This window comes from Vitis vinifera, chromosome 8 (assembly GCF_030704535.1).
Source record: "Vitis vinifera cultivar Pinot Noir 40024 chromosome 8, ASM3070453v1".
Taxonomy (NCBI): Eukaryota; Viridiplantae; Streptophyta; class Magnoliopsida; order Vitales; family Vitaceae; genus Vitis; species Vitis vinifera.
Window position 1 is genome coordinate 10920845 of NC_081812.1, and position 10668 is coordinate 10931512.

A 10668-nucleotide genomic window follows, 5' to 3' on the forward strand; every position below is an offset into this window, starting at 1 on the left:
CAATTAGATTTTCAGGGCAGAGTGCTTTAATAAAAAAACACCATCCGGCTCAGACGCTGAGAAAACAAAATGTGTGGAGTGTGGAGGGGTAAGGGGAAGGGGCCCTGTGTATATGAGTCAAGCCCTTACTGGAAAATTTCAAACTGGGGAGTCGTGCAATACAGAAGTGGGACCCACTAAAGAGAGGAAAAAGGAGAAACTCATGCGTAAGGTGAGGCCCCACTGTAAAGGCGCACACAGACAAGCCCGTGCCCCTTGAATCAATTATTATAACCTTCTTCTTCACTCCACCGCTCTCCTCTCCACCGTACGATCTCCCATCGGCTGCCCATGGCTCGGCTCACTCTATCCTTTTCCCCACGATCTGTCGGGGCGCGTGTCCTCACTCCCCACATCGATTTGAATTTCAATTTCCTCCTGCATAGGAAGGAGTAGGCCAGAGATTGTTTCATCACTTGCGCGTATTTCATTTTTGAAATCTGATTTTTTCAAAATTATTTGTGGAACCCAACTGTTTACTTGATTTTTTTTTTTATTTTAAGAAAAAAAATATATTTTTTAAATAATTTATTTTATGGGTTTAGGAAACAAAAAGAGGCAGTAGTTTTAGTAGTTGACAACTAGCAAGCAAGTAAGCATTGGGCAGTTTGAAAGGGGCTTTGAAAAGTTGAAACTTGAAAGCGAAGAGGGGAGGGGGAAGAGAGTGATGATATTTAGGGTGGGACGGCAATAATTTATGAGAGCAAATCTGGTTTTGGGGGGTCTCATTCTCTCTCTGTCTTTCTCTACAGTTTGTCAATCTTATCCCTGTTTGGTCTCAGTGACGGTTGCTTTCTCTTTTACCTGTTGCCATTGAAGTGGAATTGGGGAAACCTCTGCTTGCTTCAGAGAATAGAAAGCAGTGCTTCCTCCCCCATAAGGTTAGTGTATAGTTTCTGCACTCGCACAAGTGACCACCACATTTTTCATCTCTTTCTGTTTCTCTGCAATCTGCATTTCTTATATTTCTTCTTCTTCTCATAGATTCCATCTGGGTCTTGCTCAGAATCCATTCATGGAAGCTTCCTCACCCATCTCAATGCAACAAACTCCTCAGAAAGACCAGCCGGAGGCATCCCCCAAGCCTTTCAGGAAAAGATTTGTGACCTCGTTGATGGAGGCCGCTACCCTTCGCTCCCCTTCCTTCAAGGAGGACACCTACTTCGTGTCCCGCCTCAAGTCTTCAGAGAAGAAGGCACTGCAGGAGTTCAAAGACAAGCTAGTGGCCTCTCATGGGTCTGACTCCATGTGGGGCATTCCTCTCTTGGGTGGAGACGAGAGAGCCGATGTCATACTACTGAAGTTTCTGCGAGCCAGAGACTTCAGGGTCGCCGACTCCTTTAACATGCTGGAGAAGTGCTTGGCTTGGAGAAAAGAGTTCGGAGCGGACGACGTCGCTGAGGAGGACCTGGGGTTTAAGGAGCTCGAAGGTGTCGTGGCTTACATGCACGGGTACGACAGAGAAGAACATCCAGTTTGCTACAACGCCTATGGGGTTTTCAGAGACAAGGACATGTACGAGAGAATCTTCGGGGACGAAGAGAAGCTCAAGAAGTTCCTGAGGTGGAGAGTTCAAGTCCTCGAGAGAGGCATCAAACTTCTGCATTTCAAGCCCGGTGGTGTTAACTCCATCATTCAGGTGACTGATCTCAAAGACATGCCCAAAAGAGAGCTCAGGGTCGCTTCTAACCAGATTCTCTCTCTCTTCCAAGATAATTATCCAGAAATGGTTGCCCGGAAGGTGAAATAACTCTACTGAAACTTCATTTTTTGAATAATTACTTGAATCCAAGTTTCTCACTGGTATTGTTTTGTTTTATCTTGTTTTTTTTGGAGTTCAGATTTTCATCAACGTCCCCTGGTACTTCAGCATTTTGTATTCAATGTTCAGTCCATTCCTGACCCAACGAACCAAGAGCAAGTTTGTGATCTCTAAGGAAGGAAATGTTGCAGAAACCCTTTACAAGTGAGTCTCTGCCTGCTTCTGTTTTCAACACTGCTCCCTGCTTTGATACCCATTTTTAATTAGTAATTTGACGCAGAATCTGTGATGGGTTTATTTGTTTTTTTCTTTTTCAAAACAAATATGTTTCAACATTTTGTGTGAATCGGGTAAAGTTTTCCAGATGAGTTTTGATTTCTGTCGACTTTTCCCAATTTGTTCTGATCGTATCAATTTTCTGAAGATCCAACTTGTTTTTCTTATGTTAGGTTTCTTTTTTCCCTTCATGCATCTGTTTGTGTTTTAAGAGGGTTTCTGAAGTGGGCTTTGGTATCTGATCAGGTTCATAAGGCCGGAGGATGTGCCGGTGCAGTACGGCGGGCTGAGTAGACCCAGCGACTTGCAGAATGGCCCGCCAAAACCAGCCTCCGAGTTTACCGTGAAAGGAGGGGAGAAAGTGAACATTCAAATTGAGGGCATTGAGGTTTATTTTGTTTTATTATGTTGGGTTGTTTCTTATTTTACCATTATTCCATTATCCAGTTTAATCCCAATTAAATCTTTCGATTTTCTTTAAAATTTGTTCTGAATTAACCTAATAAAGAGTTGTGCTTTCTTGTGTGGGGGATGGATTAGGCCGGCGCCACAATAACATGGGACATAGTGGTGGGAGGGTGGGACTTGGAATACAGCGCAGAGTTCGTGCCCAACGCTGAAGGCAGCTACACCATTGCTGTGGAGAAGCCGAGGAAGATGGCCCCCTCCGAAGAAGCTGTGCACAACTCCTTCATGTCGCGAGAGGCTGGCAGATTAGTGCTCTCGGTCGACAACACCGCCTCCCGGAGAAAGAAGGTGGCTGCTTACCGATACGTCGTCCGCAAATCCACCGTAGTCTAGCTTCAAATCATAATAAATCTAAGTGCATTTTGATTATTACCCTTTTTCTTTGTTCTTTTGGGGAGTTTGAGCAATGCTTGTGAACCTTGTGTCATCTTGATAGCAGTTTGTACTTTGTAGTAGTGTATCACCGTGGTGTATAAAATGGTGGGCATTATATGGCTTAATATATAGAAGAAAAAGCATATCAACGTTGCCAATTCAAGTACATATTTCACCTTCTCACTAGTTTTGGAACTTGGATTTCTCCCTATGCATTTTTTCTGAATAGCAAAATTATCCATTTAAGCACATTATTAATTCTCTTTGTTGCTTATTTGAAATAGAAAAAGATTCAAGCAAATAAAGTGAAAGGAAGAGAGAGATTTTCACAGAGGCCCATCTTCCACTTGTGCCCATAATAATGCAGTGAGCTTTGGCCTCTTTTGGGGGTGTTGGGAAAATCGAAAAAGAAGAAGAAAGAAAGGGGAGGAAAAATTGACTGGTCTCTGGAGCTTGATTGTGGGGGGTGGTGTTTTGGATGAGAATAGCAAAGGCGGAGAGAGTGGGATGGGATCACGGGCGGTTACGTGTGGAGTGTGAAAGAGGAGCTGTGGTGATTTATTTCATTACTTTGACTCCTGAGTCCTGCCTCCCTGTACGAATACCATGCCCCTTTTTATTAATTCATTTCTTTGGTTGGATTTACCTGTTTTCTTCCTTCCTTTCTTTTTATATTTCAGCTTTTCTTCACATCTTCCTTTTTGGCTCCATGCTTCATTCGAATTTGAATTGCCAGAGGGAATCACCTTCCATTTGAAGACTGGGGGATGTGACGGACGAAGCATATAGTATGGATGGTTGGAAACTGTCTCAAGTGTGAACTCTCGTAATTGCTTTTGGGAGTTGGGAGTTGGGAGTTGGGACACAACATCATGAATAACACCAATTATATTTTCTTGCATTGTACTTTTGCACAGCCAGTGTTATAATATAACATAAAGGGTTTACACTACATAAATGTAATGTACACAAAAGCTGTTTGCCAAGTTAAGGTAATAAGTAAATTAAACCACTCTTTTTTTTTTTTTAATATACAAATGTTTTTTATTTGTATTTAATTTTTTTTATATATTTTTCCTAGTAAAATCATAGAAAATTATTTTCCTTAATTTTTTCAATAATACTTTATATGAATCAAATACAACCTAAAGCTCTATCTAGATTTTGAAAATTTTAGGGAGAAAAAAAGAAGAAAAAACAAAGTTGAATTCTTTTACATTTTTTCTAAATCCATTTCTTTGAAAATTCTTAACTTTTTAGATAATGATATTTTTGGTTCTGCCTTTGTTTAAAAATTTTAAAACAATTTTAAAAATCATATTTCCTCACTTGTTTTTACTTTTCACTTTCAAGATCTTATACCAAAATTCAAAGCATAAAATATAAAAAATTTCCTTTAATATTCTTTTTTTAAATTTTTTTTTTAGAAATATTATAAAATTTAAGTCTTCATATGAAAGTAATTATACAAATAAATATAATTAAGTATAAATAAATGAAATGAAATGGAAAACTTCATATTACCTTTCTAAAATATCCAAGATCTGAAAAAAAATATTTGTTTTACTGTTTAATTCTTTGTTGAATGAAATCATACTAAAATGAAGAAGCACTTCGTTTCACAACATAAAAATTTATTACTTTCTTTTCTCAAAAACCTTTTTTTTTAAGAAAAGTAAAAAATAAAAGATAGAGAGAATTATTATTTATTTTTTACTTATGTGGTTTCTAATAATTCCAACTCTTAGAGACTACTATCTTTTATTTGATTGCATCATATTGGGTCAGATGACTTGGACACTCACCAAACTCCAACATAAAAGAAGCTAAAAATAAATAAAAATTATATATATATATATATATATATATATATATATATATATATATATATATATATATATATATATATATAGAATAAGAATATATACGGAGAGAATGAATTTTTTTTTTTTTGGTTTTTTGAAAGCTATCGATAAATCCAATCCGAAGCTTTGGATTCCCTTGAGGCTCAATTTTGAAATTTCTAGTAGTTTTCACATTGGCGTAAGGTGGTAGAGGTGTATTTTAGTACACGTCTTTTTAGTGGTAGGTGGCTGGAGTCCAATTGACTTTGAGGAGGTTGCTGACCATACTGATAAGAAGTACCAATTTAAAAAAATCTTCGTGCATATATTATTTTTTTTATTCTAAATTTTCTTGAATTTAAAATTTTTTAACTAAATGAAAAAAAAAAATTAAGAACAACTTTAAACAGGACAAAAGTTTCCTACTTGATTTTTAAATATTCAGGTCCCACTTTCACCTTGTCTTGGGATTGAATTGGGCTACTTTGGGTTTCAGGCTTGGACTGGGCTGGAAATTTAGTAACTAATTATATGGAATTTTATTTAAAATATACCAAATTATGGGCCAAAGTTTGAATCCAAACATAGCCCAATCCCAACTCTTAGATGGATCCAAGAGCCGGGCCAGGACTAATCTTCATCTTCCAAATATTGGTGGGAAGACGTGTGAGAGGGTGGCTTGGATTGTGACACGAATGCCTCGAGAGCTTTCAACGTGTGAAACATGCAAGACCTTATCTCTATTCACCAACCCTATAAATACAGACGCCTTCGGTTTGTCATACAGCCGTCGTTGATTAGTGATAACTTGATAGTGATTGTTGAAGTGGAGAAGAAGAGCGGCAGCATGGCTCATGCAACCTTTGCTCAGACTGGAGAACAGGTCCAATCCTGCAAGCTGATAAGCGGCCACTCAATACCTGCGGTGGGGTTGGGCACTTGGAGAGCCGGTTCCCAGGCCAGCAACGCTGTCTTCACCGCAATCGTTGAGGTACTCTTATACTTCCCACTCATCTCTTAGGCCCTGTGTATCTGTGTCACATCCCACCACCAGATAGGGTAAGATTAACTTAAAAGGTATGTGTTTATGCTTGAAAATAGAAATCATGGAGGTCATGCGCATCTTTCCTTACATTTTGCCTCACTTGGGGCAACCCAAATTAAAGCAAATCATACTAAATAGGCTTGTCTGGTTAGCCTCGAGCTATGGTACAAACCTCTCAAGGTCGTTTTTATTAAACTTCTTGTATACTGGCTTCTGGTGTTTATATTTGAACATCTCATTGCATTTGTCCACCGTACTGCTTTTGACCAGTTTTTTCCAACCTTGGCTGCAGGCTGGTTACAGGCATATAGATACGGCTTGGGAGTATGGAGTTCAAGCAGAGGTTGTTTTTCTTTCTTTTTGTCTTTTTTGTCTTCCCCTGTCCTTGAGGGGGAGACATCAAGCAGTATCTTCTGAGTGTAGACCATGCTGCATTGGCAGCATATCTTGAGGGCTTAGTATGCTCAATCAACAAAACTTGCACGATATTGATTGATGTTGAGTAGATATGGAACATCAACTGCTGTTTGATATATTAGCATAAAATAATGAATTCAATACTCTGTTTCAGGTAGGACAGGCTCTTAAGGCGGCTATGCATGCAGGGATGGAGAGAAGGGATCTATTCGTTACATCTAAGTTATGGTATGGTAATAGATACAGCTCCTGAAGACGCCACTGTCTTTACGAGACACAGGTGTAGTTTGGAATGTGAATCAGAATCTCATTTTAGGTATTTGTGAGGGTGAATGTAGGTGTACTGAGTTGGAGCCAGGAAGAGTTCGAAGTGCTTTAAGCAAAACCCTTCAAGAACTACAACTTGACTACCTTGACCTCTATCTGGTAATTTAAGCTTGCTCTTGTATTCTGTCATAACAATTAGTTTATGCTCTATATCCTGAGCATAACTATGTTGTGTGATCAATTGATCTGGGGTAGATCCACTGGCCATTTCGGCTGAAAGATGGACCCAGCAGACCACCCAAGGCTACAGATATTTTGGAGTTCGACATGGAAGGAGTTTGGAGAGAAATGGAGAAGCTTGTCAAGGAAGGCCTCGTCAGAGACATCGGTGTTTGCAATTTTACACTGAAGAAGCTCAATAAGCTGTTGGGTTTTGCTCAAACAATGCCCTCTGTGTGTCAGGTAAGACACCTATATTAATACTAGGAAAAATGGCTGGGAAGAACACATTACTTATGCAAAGCAAGCGGAATATTCAATCATCTTACGCTTTGCTTTCAGATGGAGATGCATCCTGGATGGAAGAATGATAAAATGTTGGAGGCTTGCAAGAAGAATGGCATTCATGTCACTGTAAGATGAGCACGTTCAATTTATTGATCTTTCAGTGATTTAGTGGGTCAATTTCTACCGTTTAGTTAACGTAGGCAGTCACAGTATAAGGGGGGGTATGATGCAAATTGTTTTTCTCAAGAAAAATACGTGGAAAATGGTGGTAGTTAGTGGCCTCTTGAATGGTCACATGATCTGACGAGGAATTTTTCCTACTTTCAATTTTCCTAGCCTGCATTAATGTTTATGATCATTTTGGATGAATTTTGAAGGCATACTCACCACTGGGTTCATCCGAGGGTGGAAGAGACCTTATCCATGATCCAGTAGTTGGAAGTATAGCAAGAAAACTGAACAAGAGTCCAGGGCAGGTGCTGGTGAAGTGGGCACTAAAAAGAGGGACTAGCGTCATTCCCAAATCAAGCAACCCTGAGAGGATCAAAGAGAACATACAGGTCTTTGGTTGGGATATGCCAGATGAAGATTTCCACGCTCTCTGCTCCATCCCAGATCAGGTAACTCTTATTGGGACCATGTTTCTTATTTGACGATCATTTATGGTACTATGTTTCTTTAATTCTTATCAAAAGCTCATCTGTTGATGTTGGCGCAGGGGAGAGTTTTGGACGGTGAAGAGCTGTTTGTGAATAAGGAAGAAGGGCCTTTCAGAAGTGTGACAGAGCTATGGGACAATGAAATCTAGATTCTTTTCGGATCTTTGTTAATCAGCTGTGTTATGTTTGTAACTTGTATCGTTGGTCATAGAACTTGGATGTATGTAGAATAATGTCTACCCAGCCTTCTATAATAAATTTTAGCAATTATGGAAAATTTTCTAGGTTGTCAATGCGTAGCTTGGTCCATGCGACGGACCAGTGGAAACTCCTTATCTTCATGGGAAATTCTGGTGGTCTGTGGCCTGTATGTAGAGTCAAAACACGTTTTGACGTAGGGTCATGGGTCGTGTATTGTAAAAGATAAACAGTGAGCTTAAGTAATGAATACCAGGGAGTTGGCTGAACATTTTTTTGTTCTTGTTCTTTATATATATATTCTTAATACTCTCTCTCAAGTTGGAGAGAATATCATGACGTCCAGACTTGTTATGTAGTATTATAAATTGATCCTTTTCCAAAGCTTTTGTAAATACATCTATCAACCGAAAGTGAGTAGGTACATATGAAGGGCTAATCATTTTAACTTGCAGTTTTTCTCGAATTATGTGATAGTCTATTTCAATGTGCTATGTAAAGGATTTTTGGAAGAGAGAAATTGAAGAATTATTGTTTGTGATTCTCATTGATATGGTTAGTATATATACAGATTGCATGAGCACGAAAATAGGAAACTGATTACAAAGAAATAGGAAACAAAATAAATTGAGTAACTATACAAATAAATGGTATAACTACAAATATTCCAAAATATTCAAACTTGGAAATCCCTTGATTTTCTCCTTGATTTTCTCAACTTGATTGTATATCCTTATCATGTCCCCGCAAGATGGACGACCGTGGAGCAAGTCCAATCTTGGCCTTGAGTGAGTCAAACTGAGGACGAGCAAGAGGTTTGGTAAGAGCATCGACGAGTTGATCAGAGGCAGAGATGTGGGACACTCGTAGCAAACCATTTTGAACTTGTTCTCGGATAAAGTGATAGTCGAGGGCAACATGTTTCATGCGCGAGTGAAAGACCGGATTGGAACAGAGATTTGTTGCACCAACATTATCACAATAAATAACTGGTTGTTGGGGAAGAGTGACACCGAGTTCGGTGAGGAGAGAGCAAATCCAACGAATTTCTGCAGCAGTAGAGGCCACCGATCGGTATTCAGCCTCAGTGGAAGAGCGAGCCAGAGTTCGCTGTTTCTTAGAGCTCCAAGAAATAGGGTTGTGACCCAAATAGATTATGTATGCACTGGTGGAGGTGAAATCATCTTTGTTACCTGCCCAATCAGAGTCAGAAAAGGCATGAAGTGCTAGTGGGGAGGTCCGACGAAGTGTGATGCCGTGGTCTAAGGTGCCACAGAGATACCGCAGCAGACGCTTGACTGCATTCCAGTGGTCACTTGTTGGTTGATGCATAAACTGAGAGAGTTTGTTCACCGTATAGGCAATGTCCGGCCGAGTGAGGGAGAGATACTGGAGGCTACCAACCACTGTTCGATACTCGGTCGGGTCAGATAGTGGGGTTCCTGATTGTAAAGTGAGAATTGGACTAGTTGCTAGTGGTGTAGGAGCAGGCTTGGCTTCAGTCATGTGAGTTCTATTAAGTAGATCGGCAATGTATTTGCGTTGACTGAGGAAAAGACCATTGGTGTGGGAGGTAACTTCCACTCCAAGGAAGTATGTCAGGGGGCCAAGGTCCTTGAGAGAGAAACGCTGAGAAAGTTGTTGAATGAAAGTCTGCGCTGCTTCAACATTATTCCCAGTGATAATGATATCGTCGACATAGACTAACAGATAAAGAATGGTGCCATGGTTATTGAAGATGAACAAGGAGGTATCAGCAATGGAATTGATGAAGCCAAATTGGAGAAGAAATTGGCGCAACTCATGATACCAGGCACGTGGGGCTTGTTTGAGGCCATAGATAGCCTTGCGTAGCTTGCAGACATGATGAGGATGATCACGATCAATGAAGCCCGATGGTTGAGACATAAACACATCCTCAGTGAGAGTGCCCTGAAGAAAGGCATTGTTGACATCAAGTTGTCTTAGTGACCAACCCTGGCTGACCGCAAGGCTGAGAACAAGGCGGACAGTGGTAGGTTTGATGACGGGACTGAAGGTTTCAGAGTAGTCAATGCCAGGGCGTTGGTGGAAGCCTTTAGCAACCAATCGAGCTTTGTACCTGTCTATGGAGCCATTAGGTAAATATTTAGTGCGAAAGATCCACTTACAACCAACCAAATTTTGAGTGGGATGAGATTGCACTAGGTCCCATGTCCCATTACGTAGTAAAGCATCAAACTCTGCAGACATAGCTTGTCGCCACTTAGGGTCCTTGAGGGCTTGGGTAACAGTGGTGGGTTCAAGGGTAGGTTGTTGGAGTTGGGCTGTGAGGTTAAGCTTTTGAATTGGTTTATGGATGTTATGTTTGGAGCGAGTGACTATGACATGAGGTGAGGGTGAGAGGTCGGGTGGGTGATTAGGGTCATTTTGAGTAGGCGGGAGGGGTGGGTTATTGGCACAGTCGCACTTGGTTTCTGGTACGGGCACACTGGAATGGCTGTCAGGCTCTGGTGTAGGTGTGGCACAGGTGGTATTATTTTGGCTTGGGTCTTGGGATTGGCTTGGTGCAGTAGGAGTGAGCAGACTTGATGGAGGAGCAGAGCCGACATTCACGGATGGTGTGGCCACGATTGGTAAAGTGATAGAGCACCATTCAGAGATGGTGGATGAAGTGGCGCGAGGAAGAGAAGTATGAGAAGTGACAAAGGGAAAGATTGACTCAACAAAGCGGACATGACGGGAAGTGTATAGACGAGCGGTGGATGTGTCAAGACATAGATAGGCACTTTGAGTGGGAGAGTACCCAACAAAGACGCAAGGGGAGGAGCG

At 40.6% G+C, this 10668-nt stretch overlaps 2 protein-coding genes across 3 annotated transcripts; both read left to right on the forward strand.

Moving 5' to 3' along the window:
- Positions 1-664: 664 nt before the first annotated feature.
- LOC100246625 (patellin-6) lies at positions 665-3088 on the forward strand. Of its 2 annotated transcripts, none has more exons than XM_010655075.3 (5): positions 665-920; positions 1046-1780; positions 1881-2005; positions 2324-2465; positions 2618-3088. In XM_010655075.3, the coding sequence occupies exons 2-5, from the start codon at positions 1055-1057 to the stop codon at positions 2876-2878; spliced, it is 1254 nt and encodes a 417-aa protein (XP_010653377.1). In that variant the 5' UTR covers positions 665-920; positions 1046-1054; the 3' UTR covers positions 2879-3088. The 2 variants fall into 2 exon arrangements, with proteins under 2 accessions (XP_010653377.1, XP_002264479.1); XM_002264443.5 differs by having other exon boundaries at positions 666-920; positions 1024-1780.
- Positions 3089-5555: 2467 nt separating this feature from the next.
- LOC100241498 (aldose reductase) lies at positions 5556-8126 on the forward strand. The gene is made up of 8 exons (XM_002264624.4): positions 5556-5755; positions 6102-6152; positions 6381-6454; positions 6565-6652; positions 6749-6955; positions 7055-7126; positions 7378-7620; positions 7719-8126. The coding sequence occupies exons 1-8, from the start codon at positions 5612-5614 to the stop codon at positions 7806-7808; spliced, it is 969 nt and encodes a 322-aa protein (XP_002264660.1). The 5' UTR covers positions 5556-5611; the 3' UTR covers positions 7809-8126.
- Positions 8127-10668: the final 2542 nt, after the last annotated feature.